The sequence below is a fragment of the Equus quagga genome, chromosome 3 (assembly GCF_021613505.1).
Source record: "Equus quagga isolate Etosha38 chromosome 3, UCLA_HA_Equagga_1.0, whole genome shotgun sequence".
NCBI classification, from domain to species: Eukaryota; Metazoa; Chordata; class Mammalia; order Perissodactyla; family Equidae; genus Equus; species Equus quagga.
The window spans coordinates 12,401,213-12,423,494 of NC_060269.1; the positions used below are offsets into that span (position 1 = coordinate 12,401,213).

General features: G+C 39.8%; 1 protein-coding gene and 1 long non-coding RNA gene across 4 annotated transcripts in view; one reads left to right on the plus strand and one right to left on the minus strand.

Moving 5' to 3' along the window:
* SYNPO2 (synaptopodin 2) overlaps nt 1-22,282 on the plus strand; it is a 160,711-nt gene that overhangs the window by 110,310 nt on the left and 28,119 nt on the right. For both annotated transcript variants that reach the window (XM_046655908.1, XM_046655909.1), the window contains exons 2-4: nt 13,077-13,228; nt 16,668-17,479; nt 19,911-22,093. In XM_046655908.1, coding sequence (XP_046511864.1) covers nt 13,077-13,228; nt 16,668-17,479; nt 19,911-22,093 — 3,147 coding nt within the window. The remainder of the gene's footprint in view (nt 1-13,076; nt 13,229-16,667; nt 17,480-19,910; nt 22,094-22,282) is intronic.
* LOC124236921 (uncharacterized) overlaps nt 1,239-22,282 on the minus strand; it is a 70,570-nt gene continuing 49,526 nt past the window's right edge. Inside the window, exon 4 of one of the 2 annotated variants that reach the window (XR_006887880.1) lies at nt 1,239-1,441. This is a non-coding gene — a long non-coding RNA (uncharacterized LOC124236921). Of the gene's footprint in view, nt 1,442-5,294; nt 5,947-22,282 lie in introns of those variants that run through there. The other variant, XR_006887881.1, reaches the window with a different exon arrangement.

Sequence of the window (22,282 nt, forward strand, 5' to 3'; positions counted from 1 at the left end):
TTGCATTTTACATTTAGCACAAGTATTGTCAAATGGTCCTTGGAGCTTTTTGTATGGCTGGAGGCTACACAAAATAATTTTGAAGAGCTAGTTATTTGCCTGCATGATCTGCTTAGGGATAAAATTTGGGGTATGGTTTTTCCACATAAGTGGTCTTTAGAAGCCCACTAACTTATCTTATGTTTACCACTTCTATCCCAGAGAGTCTTGGCTTTGAAGCATGTTTGTTTTCAGAACTATAAAAGTTATATAGTTAAAAGAAAATGCAAAGAAATCTTAAAATTGTGATCATAAACTCATCTTCCAGTCTCCCTGAAAAGTATGGCTATTGGAAGCTCAATAGAGTTAATGAGTGGTCACTGGGAAGAAAGTCACTCAGTAAAGATCTGTCTGTCACACACACACACACACACACAGAAATGATTGGGCCCCAAACATATTTGGCATGTTGGGATAGAAAATAATACCAGGTTGTATCAAAGAATAGGCCTCAGGGTCCCTTGGGAAGCTCATTAAAAAATGCAGATGCACAGGTCTTAGCCTCCGAGATTTGGTTTCCATGGAGGATGGGGGAATAAAAAGCAGTTTTCTGTATTATAAAGATCTCCCCAGAGAGTCTGATGTTCACCGAAGATTATAAACCAATGTCCTAGAGTCACCTCAAACCCTAATATGTACACGAATCACCAGGGGCTCTTGTTAAAATGCAGATGTTGATTCATCTGGGTTAGGTGTGGGATTCTGCGATGACGCCAATGCTGCTAGTCATGAACCTCACTTGGAATAGCAAAGATGGGATTTTTCTAGACATTGTGTAGGTGAGCTAAGAGGTATTTCTTTTGAAGTACCCTACAAGATACGGTAGTGTTAATGGGAGGCAGCACTGTGCTGTGAAAAGATAGTTCATCCAACAAGCATTGACCGAGTGCTCACTGTGTGCAGGGTCCAGTGCGTCTCCGACTCCTCTTGCCCTCTCCGCGGGAGGCTGACATGCATTCGTCCTTTAGGAAACCTCACCTCCTCCAAGAATCTCCGCCTGCCCTGGCCCTGCTGTGTCTCCCATTGCATACTGTGTGTACTTTAATCATCGCACTTATCATGTGGGGTTACAATTATCTACTTACTTATCAACCTGAGAATACAAAGCTCTTGAGGGCAATATTCATTATTGTACTTCAGACCTCCATAAATTGCAACATGTTGGTCACATAAAAGACAATCAGGAAATATCTAGGATAATCACTTACTTAACTATTTAATCAAACAGGGTGACAAAGCACAGCCTCAAGCCTGGACCCCATTTCCTTACATAAATTCAGCAGACCTCCGGCTAGGTGAAGAGAGAGGGTAGCTGAGGTTCTCGCCTGCCTCTGCAAGGCTCTCCTTGGCTGGTTCTGGCTCAGGATTTTTTGGCAAGATGACGACATTCATGCAGGCTCTCCTCAATCAGAAATAAATAGGAGAAGTATTAGTCAATCCCAGCAGGGAGCGTGATTGGTCTAAAACACATCAACGGAACACTTACATGGACATAGAGGGCCCTTGGCATGACCCTGATTTCCCTTCTTGAAGTACAGGATTTGGAAATCACTCCCATGGCCCAGCCCAGCTCCCATGGACCTGCCAAGGCAGACGGAGCACAGAGGAAGTGCGGCAGCACCTGTGGGAGGGCCTCAGCTCCAGTACCTCTCGCTGCCTCTCCTCATGCCTTCAGCTCCATAAATTGCAACCAACCCCATCCTTAGTAAAGTTTTTAAGTTTTACTGCTTGCCTTGTGACCTTCCCTCTTGTGGGGCCAGAGGAATGATGGCGAAATGCAGTGATTGGCAGGAGCAGCTGCAGAGTTGCTTATTGAGTCATCGTGGTGTGACCGTTGCCTTTGCTGGGGAAAACTCGGTTATCACTGAGGTCCAGTATTCTATAGGACCAATTCTTTACCACAGATACACTGGGAATTCCCTATTTATCACATGATACTTTTGTAGTAATCTCATACCTAAAAGAGACTATGGAGAAAGAATAAACAGAAAGTAATAGATTTGGGAGTGACTGTTTGCCCAGGTACAGAGGGAAGTTGAAGTAGACATTTGGGTAAAGTTCAGTTTACTCATATTGTCATTTATTCAGCACATATTGATTGCACACCTACTATGTGCAAGGCATACTTTGGATTGTAAAATGTACAAAGATCTTTGTATTGCAATCACAGTTCTCAACGAATTTCAACTGCCAGTAGTTTGGAAGCTGAACGGGAGCTATTTCCAAAGCAACCTTGACATTGCAGCCCAGTGAAGATTTTCTTCCCCCCTTTGTCTCTCCTCTCCACAGACAGACTTGGAATCTTCAGAACTGGTCTGAAACTGCTTCTCTATTTCCTTCAGATCCCCAAAGTGATCCTGAGTCTGAATTCATGTTGGTTTCAGGCATGCTCCCTCAGCACATGGTTCTTAAAAGGCATCCCTTCCTGGTTTCTGTCAGCCTTTGCTCCCTAGGCTGAAACTTACTTCTGTTTGCCTGTTGCATTGCCTTTGATGGAATTTCCTCTTCTCCAACTCAGATACCCAAGAAGCCTAGCACATATCCCTGTCTCTTTAGATCAGTGGTTCTCCAAGTGTGTTCTGCAGACCTCTGGGGGTCTCTGAGATACTTTCAGGGGATCTGTGAGTTCAAAACGACTTTCATAGTAATACTAAGACATTGTTTGCCTTTTGCACTGTGTTGACGTTTGCACTGATGGTGCAAAAGCAAACATGGATGAAACCACTTGCCCTTTAGCATTTGAGGCAGCAACACCTTCCTCTCCTAGGAGTTATTATATTCCTCAATGTCATCATTTGACTTAAGAAACAAGACACCAGTTTCATGTAAGGATGTCCTGGACGAAGCAGTAAAAGTTTGAATTTTATTAAACCTCAAGCACACATCTCCTTAATATTCTGGGTGACAAAATGAAAATACACATAAAGCATTTTGACTGAATACTGGAATATGATGTTTGTCTCAATGAAACACTTGTACAATCGTTTGAACTGCAAGCTCCACAAGCCATTTTTTTCATGGAACATCATTTTTACTTTAAAGAATGACTGACAGACAAACTATGGTTGTTCAGACGAGTATTCAGCAGACATTTTCTAGAAATTGAGCAAAGTGAGGCTGTTACTTCAAGGAAAACAACTGACAGTATTTGAGCTTTCAAGGGAAAAATTAGAAAGTTTCATCTGCCATTGTGAATTTGACGGCTTCCCAATCCTTTAAGATTTCTCTGATGAAATCATTAGTGATATTAAAGAGTGTGATTTTGTATATTGTATGATGAAATGTATCAACATTTGGAAGATCTGCGTAGCTCAGTGAATCAATATTTTCCAGATGACCAAGGCATGATGTAACAAAGTCATCAAAAGCATGGATACAAGACCCCCTTCAAAGGGCGGAGTAGACCAATGGATTTTAATATAACCCAGTAGAGAAGTTCATTGCTAGGGTTTCAGATTCCACAATGCAACTTTAGAAACTACCACTTGTTGAGTTTGATGTACTATCAAAGACGAATATCCAAAATTTTCTGAAAAGGCTATTAAAATACTCCTCCCTTTTCCAACTATGTATCTGTGTGAGGCTAGATCTTCTTAAGATACTTCAGTCAGCACAACGTAACGCAATAGAATCAAGGCAGAAGCGCATATGAGAACCCAGCTGTCTTCTATTAAGCTCAGACATTACAGATTTACAAAAATGGAAAACAGTGTCCCTACTCTGACTCAATTATCTGTTTTAGAAAACCTGATCATTTTTATTTTTCATAAAACATATTATATATGTTAACATACCAGTTACTTTATTTTAAAAATAATGAACAAAAATTTTAAATGTCTGAGTTTTTATTTCTAACACACTGAATACCAATAGACAGAACCCACAAGAACAAATTACTTTTGAAGTCCTCAGTCATTTTTAAGAGTGTAAATGGGTCCTAAGACTGAAATGTTTGAGACTTACTACTTTAGATCACTTCCTCCTACTACTGATGACAGCCTAAATGAAGTTCCAGTTAACCAAGCTTTGGAGGTGATCATTTAAATCGGCCCTTCCCTGACAGGTCACAGTCCTTGATTAACTTCCCCTGACCCCTGCACCAGCTAGTTTGCTCCTTTTTGCAACCAGATCTTCAGCATGTCCTGTGACTAGGGAGGTGGCAATTATCCCAATTATGTGAGGACTGTATTGGCATTGTCTTTTACCCGGGTTCCCCACAAAAGTAAATGTTCAGTGCAATAAGTTTCACTTTCTTGGATTAAAATATTTATACATTTGTACTGTTGACATTTCTTTAAAGGCTCCTAAAAATTGTATATGATTGTTTCCAAAATGGAAGCACCGTGATATATCTTATGTGTGTGTGTATGCGTGTGTGTATTACAGTTTAACAAGGCATCAAATTAGGAATCTGGAGGGAATTCCTTCATTCTTCTGATAAGGAAAATGATTTCCTGAAAGCTTAAGTGCCTTGTCACGTGAGTTAGCGACAGAGTTAAGATAAGATCTCCAGTTAGCTAACAACTTCAAGCCCAGGGCAAAAGAATAAAACTTAGACAATTTTTTAAAATCTGTACTCTTGTCCTTTGGAGGACATTTTTCACTTTATCTTCTTTTTCTCTAGTCTTATATATGAGCAACCTGGAGGGAGAAAATGCTTCATCTAGTTTAGTCAAGCAATGCACCTTCAGATGCCTGGAGCTATGGAAAAACAGGGCACTCCAGGCAAATGCATTTTCTGGGTACAGGAGACATATTCAATGTTCGAAATGAAACAATTTCAGTAAAAAGACAATATAAGCAAAGTACTTAGGGCCTCAAATTATGAATTCCCATCTAGTTCCCTTACTTTATTAATGTGGCAATGCCTCAGAGCCAGGTATACCTTTAATAGCAAAGCTTCTGTTGTAGCTATTTGGGATGGCACTCTTTCTGAAAGGTATTGTGTGTTTTTCTGCATCTAATCAGTCTGTTAAAGATGATTTAAACGTTTTAAATGACTTGGGATTATGATTATTCGTTTCCATTATTTTACTCAAATACAATAGAAGCATTAAGTTCTATTGAGCATGTGAAAGTTTTTTACACTTTCATTAAATGACCCCAGTATTCTGTCTTTTTTTTTATTTAATATTTTTATGTTTTTAAATTTTGGCGTTTACTCCCTTTCTTTGGCGTTGTATTAACTATAACATCTTCCTTTATACGGGATGCATGTTTGTCTCTCTATGTCTAGTTTTCTGTAAACCAAATTAAAAAGTTCGTTAGAATTGTATAAAATTGAGCAAATGGACTGAGAAAAGATTCTGGACACACTGATGAACAGAAGTTATAGTGAACTTTATTTTTTCTGCATTTTGACCACTCAAAAGACTGTTGAGCTTTCTTATAGGTTCTATAGATGACTAAATTCTTCCTAGGTGAGGTATTGCAACATAATAACTATTTGGTTAATTGTTGTATATTCAGTTAATAAATATAAACAGAGATTTGAGAAACTCCAACAGTGAGTTCCAGTTCTGCTCTCTTTTCTGAGTAATCCTGGTTATACTGACTACTTATTTATCTAATCTTTTATATTTTACAAAAAATGTGTTTTTTAGTGAGTTCTTTAAAAAGTTTTTTTCCCCATATTCTGTGTAAATGTTTCTAAGAGGAATCTGCCTATAGTTCAAAAGCTTTTGTGCAGTTGTCCACCATTTAACCCAGTAGAGAGAAGCAGCCGGGGTCATGTCCTCTGTGGGCTCGGGTCCATTGGTGTTTTTCTGAAAGAGCTGGGATGTTTACATTCTTAGGAAGGAAAGAAGAGCGGAGAATACCATTCCATATTTGTCCTTGTTGGTCTTCTAGCATCATGGCGGCTGCTTTATGACAGCTCATGCAGGGCACTTGCAGCATCATTTCTGCCTGTGGAATCACATTGGTATGCAGATTCTTAAGAATGCTGCCCTGTGGATTAGGGCCCTCATTCCTGTCAAAGACAGTTATTTACTCTGGGAATCTTTCCAAAGTTGCTACCAGGAATGCTTTTTACTTTTATGGCAACTTGGTCCCTAGGGATAAAGACAATTATCCAAAAGGAAAACTTTTTGCCCTGTGTCTGGACGGATCTTAGCGACCAGAGCAGAAAAATGCAGTCTTCAAACCAAAACTTGGCGTGAGAACGGGCTACTGAACTTAAATTGAGGTAGTGAGTAGAGAATCACCAAAATATGCTAGTGTCTACGTGCGTGTGCAATCACGACCTGAGGTGAATATATAGTTTAAGAGTTATTGTCACTATCTAGACAATTTGCGTAATTGAAACTCTTATTCAATTCTTTGTACACTTATTGATGCTTTAATGGAGCAAAGCTTCACTTCCTTTTAGAAATCTCCTCTCCTGTTAGAACATTCGTCTAAGACAGCTATGCATGCTGATGATCATCCCACTTTAATCCTTATAAGTTCTTCACAAAGCCTTTATTTCTCTCATACTTAGTTCCTAGCATGTACTTTCCAATGGCTTTTCTGAACTTCTTTCATTGTCCTCAACTTTTCATCCCCCTCTGGCTTTCCTCCTTTCTTCTCAGCAGTTGGTGACATCCTACAGTTTATCTGGTGTAAGTTCCTGCATCGTCTATCCTGTCTGTCTTGAAATATCAGTATCTGCATCATCTTTTTTTCTCCTTTTCTGCATTTGAGAAATAGCTGCCCTTTTACCTCTCTGTTCTTTCACCTTGTGTCTTCGCTCTTAGTTCTATCCTTCTGTATCAGTTCAGGGTTCATTTGCAAAAAATAGAAACCTCTCCAGTTATTTTAGTCAGAAGGGAATTTAAGAAGTACTTATAGAGTTGTTGAAAGATCTGGAAAGGCAAACTTTAGGCAGGGCCTCCAGGAATGACTTCACACAACACTGAAGAACTGGCCACCCAAGGGATTAGCAACATTTGTCACAATCGGGAAGCTCGGGAGTCAGGAAGCCCTTGGGCCAGCTCTGGGTCCAGGGTTGCTCAGCTTAGCTGTGATTCAGGATTAAGAGGCTGCCAGTAGAACTGCTGTCTCCAGAGTAAAGTCGTCTCCCAGGTCCGTGCCAGCAAGATGGCTGCCTCACACTGTAACGTCTCTGTCCGCTAACTCAGTTCCAAACATAGGTTTCCTGCAGGTAGACCTGCGGTGTTGGAACAATGCCACACCCAGAACCTTAGCTGAGGGAGAGTCTGGGAAATGGTGTTTTACCTTCTCAGCTTCTGCGACACACAAGACACACTCCAAGGAGCTTGGAACAGAAGTTGAGCAATCCAATCGACTCTTAACCACAGTCTTTTCCATTGACTTTTGATTTATTCAGTTACTAGTTGTATTTCTTATTTATTTATTCCATACTTTAGATATTTGCCCAAGTTTTTTTTTTTTCCATTTTACTGTTTGGATTTCTGCACTAAATTCCAAGATGATTTTTGCTTCGTACGATAAAGCTCTTCCTTGGGTTATTATTGTTTCTGTTTCATTGTATTCTGGTCCTTGTTCTTTTCTTTGGCCTTGTCACCCTGAAGCTGTTATATTGCTGTTTGCCATTGATTTCCAAAAATATTGTACCACTGTCAACAAGAATTCCCAACAACATGTGAACTCAGCTTTGGTACTCGGAAACTCACCCATCAAGGGCAGAGGTTGGAGCTCAGAATCTCGATAACAAGCCCTTTAAATGTAGGATTATTTACTTATTCCTAAAGCTTTAGCTACCATCATCATTGCTCTTCCTGTACCTCCCAATGACCATGCTGCCCATTTCCCTGGTCAGTTGAGGAATACAGACCTACCTAGGGCTTCAGTACCAGCGCCAGCTGAGGGGAGGGAATACTTATTCAATCTTGTCTCAGAGGTATGAGGGAAGTTTTGCCAAAGGCCTGAAGTGTAAAACTGAGGAAACGCTGGGGCTTGCGAAAGGGCTGCAAGATTGCAGACTACTTTCCAATCTCCATCAAAATATTTTAATCTCTAAAACTTTGCTTGTTGTCTGAGACCATCTCTCTCATCTTTTCTTGGTTTTCTCCTGGTCCCTGAGACTTCATTTTATGGATTGAAGGTAGCCCTACATTTGATAGGATGGATTTATGCTAACTTTCTCATCCTTTTTCATATATTTTAATAAATATAGTAGTGGAATTTAAAGACGATATTGTCTTGGTTCTACCACTTACTCTGACATCTTCCAAGAGGACTTGTCAGTGAGTTATACATGAAAATGCATGAGACAAGATGTAATTTCACTGACAGGAAGCCGACACGATTGTTGTCGCATAGGCACAACACAAAATACAAGTACAAGGTGCCACAAGAACTCAAATCTGATACTTGTTTTCTAATCAGTTCTGAAAGACTTGGAAATTATACAATAATAATAGATTAGAAAAAGGAGCTTTTTTCACTTGCCAGAGAATTATTTATTTATAAAACTAAATTAGCATAGCTGACATTCTTCTCAGATTTATTCTATGAAATGAAAATAATGTTGTTAAATTTCCCAGAGAAGCCTTAACTTTCCATTTGTACTCGGCTGCAGTAAAATAAATCTTTCCTGGCTTGGATCAAGAAGCTGTAAGCAAGAGAACATGGTATTTGGTAAATATTTACAATACCAATATCTCTCTTAGTTATGTGGTCTGATTAAATTGAGAGACACTAAAAAGGAATATAGTATTTTATGGATAGAAACTCACTCATCTGTCTAATGTATTAGGTGTGAAATAAAGTCTCTAAGGGAATGTTCTCAAAGAAAAGAAATTACCTCACACGCTCACACGGGTGGGTTGTATCAAATCACAATTCGCAAAAGATAATTATATTTGATTTTGAATCTGTGACATATTGGGTCATAATATTGGCTATTTTCCAATCTTTAAGGACTATTTTATATATAACTCTTAAAATAATAAAAGAGGAGGAAGAAGAAGGAAAATAAAGTAAAACAAAACCTGTCTTTCCCAACACTGGTTTATGGACTGACCAGGCAAGTTGTTGTCACCTCTGCCTAGTCCTTCCATTTCCTCCCTGACTTTACTCCCCACCTCTGCCAATTGTTGCCATACTGCTCCTCTCTCTCTTCATTCTGGGCTTTATGGTAGACAATTTAGACTATTGACCAGGGAGGCAACGTGTGCAGTGGTTAAAAACACAAGCCCTGGAGCCGGATTCCCTGGGTTCAAATTCTGGTCCTAGCTGTATGATTTTAGGCAAAGGACCTAACTTTTCTGGGTCTCAATTTTCTTATCTTTAAAATGAAGGTAGTGGCAGTGCCTCTGAACATATACAAGTGGAAGTCTGCTTTTGCTTCTCATTGAGGTTTTGTAGTGATAAATGGTATACGGATGTAAAGGGCTTAGCACAGTACGTGCTTGATAAAAACAATCACTAACATTTCAATATTTGTATTATTATTTCTGTTGGGAAACAATAAATAGGGTTATCTTCTTCTATCTTTCAGTTATGAAATGTGTACTTACTGAGGAAAAGATAGATTATAATGAGACAATGCGAAATATCTGGATAAAAACTAAAAAGAAATCCATGTGTCAAACATCTTGTAGATAAAGTGCCAACATTTTACGGCTTTGCCTTTCACTTGGCGTGTTTCTTTCACGTGCGTGTGTAGGAAGTCAACACACTCTCCTTCACTAGCCCCTTCTTGAGCACCTCCATGGGCTGTGTGTGCATCACGGAATTTAACACGTATTATTTCTAATCCTTATTAACCATCTGGAGGATCAAATTTATTAGCTCTCTTTTACACTCCAGAAAACTAAAGCTCAAGGGTGTAATGTAACTCGTCTAAGTTCAGACAGCTAGTAAGCATTGGAGCCACTGAACTGCAACCCGGGTCCTCTTCCTTCAGAGCTGGCTTCTTTCCCACTGCGACGCATACCTTATGAATCTAGGACTAGTGGCCTAAGGAGAAGGCTGGTTGATAAATTCACTGATAGAGATTCAGTATTGGCAATACTAATTTTTATGTCCAAACTTACTCTTACTATTGACAACGTGTTTCATTTTCACACTTAAGAATGTTTTCAGAAGTTAGAATTGTTAATCATATACATAATAATACATAATTATACAAATTATAAAAATGCCTTAGTATACACAATATAAGGTAAAGGTCTTTTGTACACTAATGAATGTTTATTCTTCATAATACACCTATGAATAGAACCATATTAGTGAAGTTAATGATTGCAAGGGAAATGTGTGAGCATAATACAGCCGATCATACAGTCTTTGCTGGGTTTAGTTGTCTTATTAAATATAAGAAAGAGTAGTCGTTCAGAAAAACCTTTGTGGCAAGGAAAGTATCACCAAATTTAACATGGCTCTTGAGGGAAAAATATTTCCTGCTATTCAGACAAATGTAAAATGTCACTGAACACAATCACAACAGTTGATTCTGAATGTTGACCTCAGAATGTACGCTCTAGAGGAATGCTAATGACTCCTACTGTAATGCTTTTGCTTATTTGGATACCAGTAAAAGCTCCACTTGACAAGTATAATGATGAACTGCACTTTTCGCATCAAGCAACACATGTTTGGATGATAGACAGCTCTGTTAAGTTGCGGATTTATTTATTTTCCAAGGCCAAGTTTTTCGTCTTGCTCTGGAAACCCTTGAAGCTGCTTAAAATTCACACAACTTATTGCTGGTAAAGGGATGCCCCCACTCTGAGATTGGGCCTTGGTGGGTATTGGGTATGATAACACGTCTGTTTTATCAACATAAAACTTTGGTCCACCAAAGGATGAATTTTCTGTTTGTATTCTAGTACATCTGACTCCACTGAATGAATGGTTTTATGCTTCAAAATATCCTTTATTATCTACCTAACCTCATTTTATAAAAAAAAATTGAATAAATTTAAATGAATGAAATGTAAATAACTCTAACTCTAACTTAAATGTTCATCCTTGGATATTGTTTTATCCTTGACTTATTAACAACTCTCTCATGATTCTTTATTTTAATTATTTCATGCAAGACAAAACAAATGTATTTGGCAGTTAAAGAGATATTTTTCAAATTTGGGTGAATATTCTGTTTCTCATTGCTTTTGTTGCTTCCTTGCAACCTTGGAAATATTGAGTTGATTTAATATTTTGCAAAAAATTAGTACGTTCTTCAGAAAAAAGGGAATGAAATTGATTTGTTCGAAAAGGGGAAGGCCTTCGATAGATTATAATTTATGACAATAAAAGGATGGCTCTTCGCAGAACCAAACTAACTGAATTGCATTGAACTTGAACAGGATCATTGCTTTGACGGTTAAAGAAATTCTTTTCCTTTCAAGAATATCACTAAAAGTGTAAATGCACTTAGACATGTAAGCTGTAGATATATATCAGTCAACATATTAATTATTATTTAAGATCTTAGCAAGAATTAGTGGGCAGCTGTTAGAGATAAATTTAAATACATTTCCTGCCTAATCAAAATGAGGCTGGCTACGAAAACATTCTTCAAGAAGTCTTGCCCACCTGGTTTTGATCTTACTGGACTCAGAATCTTGATTTTCATGGTCAGAGAGTGATCATCTTGGTAGAAAATATTCAGAATAGTATCTTGCTGTGTACCTAAATTTGAGATTGTATGATCACGATACATGATCCATCGAGAACTAGTAAACTCACATTATAAAGTGAAATTTAAATACATTAGGGTCCAAGCAGGAAACAGGTGGCATGCTCAAAGGAGTAGTTAAGGATGACGTAATGCAGGACTAAAGGCAGGTTTAAGGGAACCAGCAAATGATAATGAAGCACCCAGAGATGAAGAGCAGGGAGCTGCTCTTACCCATGGCCCTGAAGACGCAAGGATGGTATGTGTTACTGGAACATAACAAGAATTTAAGGCATGGGGGAGGGGTAGACAGACAGGAACTGTAACTGTGTAGATCGAGGAACCAGAACCATTGCCAAACCATCCCCCAGTAGATCAGCAGGGAGAACGTCTACCTCACCTCTCATTCGCTTGCTCTTTGATCTCTTTCTGGGGCTTCCCATTGACCAAACCCAACCAGGAGCCAGCATGCAAGGGAGCTGACCAATGCAGTCTCTAGAGGCCAGTCTCCCTGCTGGATAAAGCAGCACCAGGGATGGCGGAGAATGGACTTGGAAGGGCAGAGGGAGAATAACCAGCATGACATCTCACCATAATCATAATTATACGGGATATAAACTTCCGGTTATTCCCCACTAAGGAGCTGGAGGGAGCTCTCTGCCGTTACTCTGCTCCTCTAAAGTTCTTTTCTTCCAGGGTCCGAAGGTTCTCTTTACATTTTTATTCAATTCTTGTTCCACATCATTCTGTGCTAGAATGTGATGCAATCCTTATAACAGGGAGGTTTTCTTTTTTTGCAAAATAGTCTCTGCTTTCCTTTCTTTTTTGCTAAAATTTGCTTGGTACCAAGACTTAAACAGTTGATTTCAAAGATTTTTCTCTTTAACATAATTCTTAATATCCTGGCTGCCCAACTTCGCCATTATGCTGGGATGGCTTTCATTAGTTCATTTAGCTGAACAGCCCTCTCCTCAAACTGATCGTCCTGCCCTACAGCTCCTTGTTACAGTTGGTGTTCCACCCACCTTGGCAGTGGGAGAGGCTTTTAAAGTTTATTTTTCGCTTTCTGATTGGGGTCAAACTTCACAATGTGACATAATTATTTTTAATGGATACTCAATTAAAACATGTCTTCCCTCATTCTTCTCTATTCTTTATTTCCTTTATTCTAGCTTCTTTGCCACAGATTGACTCTCCTTTTCTGTTTACTTACAATGCTGTGAATTAAATGTTGACATTATGGTACATAGGACATTGCGTGTGTGTGAGGGCTGAGAGCTGTTTAGGATGGTCTCACAGGGAACAACAGGTGAATTAAAAATCAGGGCTGGTTTTATGGTTTGCAGCTCTATTTACCTCTTTCAAATAAAACTTTCTCAGAGATGGTGGCATGGTTTTTTACAAGTTGTATGACTCTAACTCTTGCCTCCCTTTTCATTTCACTCAGATCCGAAGCCAGAGCAAAGCATCCAGGTCTGGGCTCTGTGAGGGGGATGAAGTGGTTTCTATCAATGGCAACCCTTGTGCAGACCTCACCTACCCTGAGGTCATCAAGCTCATGGAGAGCATAACGGACTCTCTCCAAATGCTCGTCAAAAGGTACAAAAGATTTGTTGGCGTATATATTTTCTCTTGGAGCTAGATGAGAATGATTACAGCTTCTACTACATGTATAATTTGTCATTTATGGGGAAATTGGACTGTTTGAAAAGTGGCCATTCCAATCAGCTGGATTGTCCAGTTAACTGAGAATTAGCTTGAAAATCTTTCTTTCAAGATCTTCATTGAAAATCTTAGGTATTTTAGACTAGTTCCTTAGAAAGCTCAGTACATTGAACATAATTTAACGTTATGTTGAACATAATACACAAGATCAAGATTTTGTGGTGGGTCAGAATCACTAAATGATAATTCCCAGATTCACAGATAAATTAAAAATGTTAAACCATCCCACAATAATTTTTTATAGAAAGAAAATGCCTCGGAGAAGGAAAAGAACGGCAACAACAAAAACCATAAAAGCAGCCAGATTTCTGCTTGTCAGGAGCTCTAGTAAAACCGATAATTGCGTATGGGCAAAACAGATGGTTAGAATAAAGTTTTTGGACTATCAATGCAAATCATTTGTTAATTTGATCTCTCCAAATACTACCCTCCCCACCTAATCATTTAAAAATATGGAAGTAAACTCTGAACATAAAAACGAAAGAAAACAATGAGAGCAATCACAAAAAATTGCAGCATCAACATTTTTTACAGTGTGCAAATCACAGTACAGTCCATACTAACTTTGCAAGTGAGGCCCTGAGCATCACACGCCGCATATGACGCATAAGATTAGTCCCGTAAGATTAGTACCGTATAGGCTAGGTATGTGGTAGGCTATATCATCTAAGTTTGCTAAGACGTGTTGTGATGTTCGCACAATGATGAAATTGTCTAAGGATGCTTTTCTCAGAACATATCCTTTCAAAGTCCTCCAGGTTTTGCCTTAACTCTGCAGAAACACTACATACAGCGTCGCCCCTCTGGTAATCGTTCAACAGGATTCCATTTCTATACAAACATGAACTCACTATGGCCAAAATCTTGTGAAAATAAAAGAAATCTAGCATTATTCTTAGAGTCTGCCATCTAAATATTTACCTATCAAGCCTGATGTTTAAGCCCTGAAGATCTTACTTATAAAGCTGCCATTTGCTTTTAAAAAGAACCTAACGGGAATGTTGTAGTCACAGTGTTTGCCATTATCATGCATCAATCTCTGAGGTATTTGAAGAGTTCCATCTTTGTAAGTTTAATCACATCCAAAATGGGAGAAAAACCTATTCTAATTTATTCCTTTTTAGTGTCTTTACTGATTTAATGAGGCCAATTTCTTTGGAACACGCTTGTGGTCTGGGACGTTCCTTACTAGTTCTTGTTTTGATTTTGATGGCTATCATTGGGAAAATCCTTGGTGGTTTAAAGCTGAGTGTTAGGTACAAATTTAATTTTGGAAGTAAACGGACTAGTTCTCTGCTACTTTTAATAACTGGAATCATGATTATTATTTTCCCTAGCTGTTTTGACTTTCACAAAATAATTCATTGATGAGATTCAAAATGGAATCTCAAATTAAAACCAGCCCAAAGATAATCATCACCATCTTCACCACTCTGGGTGGCCGAACGTTGTTTCCGGGAATTAAATATTTCTCTCACTCATATAATGTCACCTATCGCTAGAGGACAAGTGGTTTACTTCTCCTGGACTAATGCCCAGAGATAGCTGGATCAGACTATCTTAAAGATGACCCTAACATTATGTCTCTATTATCTTACATTTTATTAAAATGGTAAAATATATTTAAAATTACATAATTATGACACATAAATTGTGGAATGGAGTATCTATGTAGGCTGAATGGAAATGAGCATTTTAAGGTATAAAGCTTTAACTTCTAGTGCTTTTATGATTTTTATTCATGTATGTCTATTTTACTTTGGCTACGAATAAATGTTAACATTTGTCTGACCCATTTGCCTGTGATATAGTCTGTAAGGTTGGAATGAATTCAGACTACTTTCTTCTCAGCCTCAAAATTGATTGCTAATATAATTCAAAGTGGTTTAATCTACTTCCATCCGAAGGCCTTCCTAAATTAAAACTCTCTGACCTTTTGGTTCCCTCAAATTCAGTTGCAGAGAGTGTATTCATCATTTCCTATAAAGGCAAGATCTAATTTGCTGTCATCATATTTTTAAAATGCTCTATTATAATGTTTTTTTGTTTTGCCAGGAGATTACTTGCATAGAGAAAAGCTGCATTTCATTTGATTCTTAGTGTTGTTTTGTTTTGTTTTGCTAAACACAGTCAAAAGCAAAGTTATGAGTAATTATTTTGAACATTAGTCTGAAATTCTACTCTCACATAAATTCTAAGGTAAATTCCCTGAGTGGAATAGAGTAGGGGCCACTCCCCCCAGTTGATGATCCTGCATCAGCCAGGGATTCTGAGGGGGGAAGAAAGGGGCAGAGATAGACGCTGCTGCTTCTTAAAAAACCTACAAATGTAAGAAAGGAAAGCGCCTCCTACAGCTGTTCTGTGAATGATGCTTCTCTTCTAAAAGCAGTTAGAGTTTAAATTAGAGTTCTAGCAAGAAGTTGGTTAACCCTTACACTGACATTGCTTTTTGCAAACCCAAATTTGCATAACCAACTGGGAATGGTTAAGGTCAAAATCAAAGGACTGTGGTGAACAGCTCCGGGCCCCTTAGCTGCGAAATAAAGGAACAGTTTGGCTTCAGAGATCCTACAAGGAAAATGCTCCAAGAGACAGGTTCAGATAGGAGAACGGGAGACATCTCAGATTATAAATACTTCATGACTCAGTGATTCATTGCAGCATGGAAAGGATTTCTCTTGACACAAGAGGACTGGGCTGGGGTCCACTTATTACAAAACACATGCTCACTGGAGCTTAAAAAACAGCTTCTATTTCATTCCTTTCAAGAAAACACAGCTTCTAAAAGGATTACTTGAACTATCTGCATTTTTTTACTTAATAAATTTTTTATTGAGGTAGCATTGTTCATAGTAAAATTATCATTATATTAATATTGCTCTGAAGCTGCTGAATATGTTGATGTGAGTTTATAACGTGCAGACCTAAACTTAGTCAATAAGACATTGAAATGCTTTGTCATATTATAACAAACATGGTTATTTGAAAACATCCAAATAATTACAGATAAAGGGCGTCCATGTAGCTGTAACCTGCACGTTTAAAGAATAAAGGCTGAATTTAGGATGGATTTAGGTTTCATAATCTTTTGTAAGCATTTTTGCTTTACTTTAAAGAGAAGTTTATTTGGAAGATCTTTAAATAATAATATAAACATGTTGCCAATTTCTGTTTTCAAATATGTTGCAGTTGACTTTTAGGAGGAAATGTTTTGACTGTATCATGTATTAGACATCATAAAAGTGTCAGGAAGTTCTTTGGCAGGTGTAACACACTCTGATTTAACTGTCTGGACTGATTTTTCTGTGTGCAGACCATCGAGTGGAATAAGTGAGACTTTGATCTCTGAAACTGAAAACAGAAACCATGAGCATCCCACCCACGAGGGGTATGTGGAAAGTACCACCCTGCAGATCCGACCAGCCACGAAGAGCCAGTACAAAGAGTTTTACATCACCCCGGTCAAGAGTGGAACTCCCCCAGCTGAGGACCAAGAAAGTGGTCCCGGTTGTTCAGGGAGCATAAAAGAAGAAACAGGCCTGAGCTACCATGTGGCTCCCCAAATGCCTGACTCCCAAAGAGGACACTCGGCGGAGGAGCTTATCTTAAGGGAGAAGGCAGAAGCAGGGCAGCCGGGCCCTGTGGTTGAGCTACAACTGTCGCTTTCCCAGGAGAGATACAAGGGCACTAGTGCTCCCGCAGTGGCTCTCCTGGGAGCTGAAAAATCTAAGTCTCCTGACCCCGAACCTAATTTACAACACGACGGGATTGTCCACACAAATTTGGTCCCCACTAATGAGAAAGGGGACCCTTCTCTGAGGTCCAGCAAGATAATCCAGATCTCCAGTGGCCGAGAGTTGAGAGTGCTCCAGGGGAGTGACGCCGGAGCCACCGGGCTGCCCCGAGTGGAAGTGATCCTCGACTGCTCTGACAGGCAGAAGACGGAAGGGTGCAGGCTTCAGGCAGGAAAGGGGTGTGTGGATTCTCCAGTGGAAGGAGGGCAGTCAGAAGCACCTCCTTCTCTGGTATCCTTTGCAGTCTCATCAGAAGGCACAGAGCAGGGAGAAGACCCACACTCGGAAAGGGATCACAGCAGACCTCACAAGCACAGAGCGCGCCACGCACGTAAGTCCTGCCCGGCCACTGCTGGGCTGTCGGAAGGGGCTGGGGAGCTGAGGGCATTTTGCTGCTGCTTTGCCTGCTTGGACTTTTCTCCTTTTTAAAGATTTTTCATATGTCTCTCATTGGCTTTTTTCCCCTTTTGATTTATTAATACACAAAATAACAAATGTGAAATTGTGGAGAACACCAATTTTTGAATTGGAAGCAATAAGTTTGAACTTTAGAGTAGATTTAAATGTTTTTGATGCACGTCCTTTTATCTCCAAAGGCACAAGAACTGTTAAAGAAAATAATACTGTTAATGTGCCTTTTTGATTTGTCTCAGGATGCTGTAATATTTCATGTTAAAATAACGTACGAGAGTATTTGAAGTCATGTGGACGGCGAGTTTAAATGGCAAAAACTGTCGAGTCTGCTCCTGAGAGGTGTCTTTAAAATACAAGCTCCACCACTGATATTAAAAGCAGATCCTCATTTTGAAAAAAATATCATTGTGCAGCTTGATGATGCTTGCAGAAGTGAGCTTGACGGACAAGGACATGTGGAATACTGAGCAGTTACATGATCCTCTCCGTTTTGTAAGTCTTCACTAGACTGCACAGCGTTTCGTCTACCTTCTAGACACAGAAGTCAGACTCCAGGGCCTTGTGGAGGCATTGAAATGTCCCCAAACATAGAATATATTTAAATTTGTGGCTTTTTACAGTGTTTTGTTTTACTCAGGGAGTGCTTACAGAAAGAAGAATAAGGATAAGAACGGCAGTTAGGTTTTAGGATTTTTTTCTTTTTTTTTTTTTTTTTACAAACGTTGGAATTTTGTTTGAGGAGGTAAATGCTGACTGGCAAAGGCACTTGAATGTGTGAATGATACACAACAGTAATGAGCTAGGCTATTCAAAGTAGTGTATTAAATCTCCCAACCTATTGTTGTTCCTTTCAACGCATATTTTTAGCATAACCACTTGTAGCTTTATTGGCAAGCGCTGTTACTCATTCCTTATAGTTTAAGCATCTGTACGCATCTCCACATTTATAGCATTTTAAACAAGTGCATTAAGGCAGCTCTCACATACTTCACATGTTGGCAGTGAAGTTAGCAACAACTGTGACTGTCAATTTAACAGTAAGTTGTGTAACACTGGTCAAAAAAGGAATTACATTTAGGAACGATCACACTTTTTACTGTTTTCTCTAAATAAAATTTGATTACCAGTGAATACCTGTAACTTTGTTATAAAACTATTTACTCTGATTGTCGTTTATTCTTTAAAAATTAACCATTAAGTCTGATTTTTTTTCCAGTGACAGAAAGAGCTAACTTTCAGTCGTAAAATATTCAAAGCATTTTTCTGAAATTTCCATTGAATTATTTTGAAAAATTCAAAACTTACTTGTGAATCATGCTCATTATCATTGAATATATAATTATAATTAACTGATGCTATAAACTAATTTGCCACCAACTTATTTTTATAGTAATAATGATAAAAGTAAAAATTTAAATATAAATTTTTGCTGTATTTAAAACTGTCAAACTCTCATTTAAATGACTTAGTTTCTGCTAAAAGGGCTGAAAGGGGCACTAGTCATATAATTTTTAAATTTTCCCAAGATTTATACTTATTCTTGCTGCAACTTTAGTAGTGTTATATTTCCAAAGTAGCAATACATTACAAACAGATTTATCTTGACAACTTTGTAGCTGAAATTTCTTCTGTGTATTCACAATGATCTAGTGTTCTGAATTATTATTAATTATTGATTCAGTACCTTCAATTATTAGTCATTCAGTTTTTTGAATTTATATTCATTTAGTCACCATGAATGCTAAGACTTTGCGGGTTATCAAAGTAAAAAAGATAAAAAGAGGAAGAAAACTTAAATATTTAAATTCATTACATTAGAATATTTAGGTAAATAACATTTTCTTGCTCTCTTCTCCTCCTACGTTTAAAAAATGCTTGGAAACGGTTTTATATTGACTTTTTTAAAAATATGGATGTACAAGGTAAGTCTTAACTTATTTTCCAGAAAATGCTATGTCTTTAAATTATTTCCTTTTTAGTTTTGATTACCTCCTGTTAACTGACATTTACTAGCCAGTGTTTATTGTTAAAGTATCAGGATCCATTATGAAACATATTATTCTAATCAAATTATGAAATGTATATTCAAATTAGCATTCATAAAAATGCATTTACATGAGCAAGTGAAACAGGGCATTGTATAGTTCTATATCATTGTATGTCATTATAGAAGTATACGTTTTAAAAGAAATAAGAAAGAGAAATGAGTTGGATGGCTTCGGAATTCAGTACCCAATTGTAAACATACTTTTTCCATGTCCGTTTTCCCCCAGGAGAGTTGACTTCTGGGTTGCTATGGAGTCTTCCTTGAACTCATCAACTCAATATAATTTTTGTGCTTTCCCTAGGGCTCAGAAGGAGTGAAAGCCTGTCAGAAAAGCAGGTGAAAGAAGCAAAATCTAAATGCAAAAGCATTGCGCTCCTTCTGACAGATGCCCCCAACCCCAACTCCAAGGGGGTGTTGATGTTTAAGAAGCGTCGGCGGAGGGCCAGGAAATACACCCTTGTCAGCTACGGTACTGGCGAGCTCGAGCGAGAGGCAGACGAGGAGGAAGACGGGGACAGAGAGGACACCTGTGAAGTCGCGTTTCTGGATGCGAGTGAATCAGAGGTGGATGAAGAGTTACTGTCTGACATTGACGACAACAAACAAGTTGTAAACTTTGACTGGGATTCTGGACTAGTGGACATTGAAAAGAAACTGAACAGAGAGGACAAGATGGAGATGTTGCCAGACACCACAGGCAAGGGAGCCCTCATGTTTGCCAAGAGGAGGGAGAGGATGGATCAGATCACGGCCCAAAAAGAGGAAGAGAGGGCTGGTGGAATCCCAAGCAGAGAACCAGATGCTGCCCAGACAGATGGCCTGAGAACCATGACTTCTTACCAAAGGAAGGAAGAAGAATCAATGAGAGTGCAGAGCTCTGTGAGCAAAAGCTACGTGGAGGTGAGCCACGGTCTCGGCCATGTGCCCCAACAGAATGGCTACAGTGGGGTGTCTGAGACAGCAGAGGCCCAGAGGATGATCCCCATGAACAGAACGGCCAAACCCTTCCCAGGGTCTGTGAACCAGCCAGCAACTCCCTTCTCCCCAACCCGAAGCATGACAAGTCCCATCGCTGACTTTCCTGCGCCTCCACCTTATTCTGCAGTCACACCTCCACCTGAAGCCTTCTCCAGAGCAGTATCAAGTCCGACAGCTGGCCCAGCACAGCCGCCTCCGTGGCCCCAGCCTGCCCCATGGTCCCAGGCAGCCTTTTACGATGCATCTGAGCGAATAGCTTCCCGGGATGAAAGGATCGCAGTGCCAGCGAAAAGAACAGGAATATTGCAGGAGGCCAAAAGGAGAAGCACAACAAAACCCATGTTCACCTTTAAAGAGCCCAAAGTAAGCCCAAATCCTGAACTCTTGTCACTTCTTCAAAATTCAGAAGGCAAACGGGGCACTGGAGCTGGAGGCGATTCCGGACCTGAAGAAGACTACCTCAGTTTAGGAGCAGAGGCTTGTAATTTCATGCAAAGCTCCGCTGGGAAACAAAAGACCCCACCTCCTGTTGCTCCAAAACCTGCAGTCAAGTCCTCATCCTCCCAACCGGTAACTCCAGTTTCTCCAGTCTGGTCACCAGGAGTGGCTCCAACCCAACCTCCTGCCTTCCCCACATCCAACCCATCACAGGGCACCGTTGTCTCCTCTATCAAAATAGCCCAGCCTTCTTACCCTCCTGCCCGGCCCGCAAGTGCTCTGAACCTGGCTGGTCCCTTCAAAGGACCACAGGCAGCAGTAGCCAGTCTGAACCACACACCCAAGCCAACAGCTCCCACACCAAAAGTAAATGCTGGTCATGCTGGTGGAGGGGGACCATCCAATCAGCTTCCAGGAATGAGTGGGAGAGGAGCCCAGCTCTTTGCTAAAAGGCAGTCGAGGATGGAGAAGTATGTGGTAGATTCAGACACCGTGCAGGCCCACGCTGCTCGAGCTCAGTCTCCCACTCCCTCTCTACCAGCCGGCTGGAAGTACTCCTCCAACGTCCGAGCACCTCCTCCTGTGGCCTACAATCCTATCCACTCTCCCTCCTACCCACTGGCTGCTGTCAAGTCTCAGCCATCAGCCCCACAGGCCTCCAAAACAAGCAAGAAGAAGGGCAAGAAACCCCTCAATGCTTTGGACGTCATGAAGCACCAACCGTATCAGCTGAATGCATCTTTGTTTACTTTCCAACCTCCAGATGCAAAGGATGGCCTCCCCCAAAAGTCATCAGTCAAGGTCCACTCAGGGCCGACCTTGAAGCAAGCCCTTCCTCCTCGGCCAGTGAATGTGAGCTCACCCACCAATGTGCAGGCCTCGTCCGTGTACTCAGTACCAGCCTATAGTTCTCAGCCTACCTTCTTTGCAGAGGCCACCTCACCAGTCAGCGCATCCCCAGTGCCTGTGGGCATTCCCACCTCTCCAAAGCAAGAATCAGCCTCAACATCTTATTTTGTAGCACCAAGGCCGAAGTTCTCAGCCAAGAAAAGTGGTGTCACAGTTCAGGTGTGGAAACCATCTATTGTGGAAGAGTAATCTTGTAGCTGAAGCTGAGTGTCCATTTTGCTTGAAACAAATTGTTTGCAGTGTTACTTGAGTCCCCAAGAATGCCTAGCAAGTCCTCAATTTACTTAATTTCAGATGTCACCTCCCAATCTGGGTCCAAGGAGCATAATATTTTTAATGAGTCAAAAA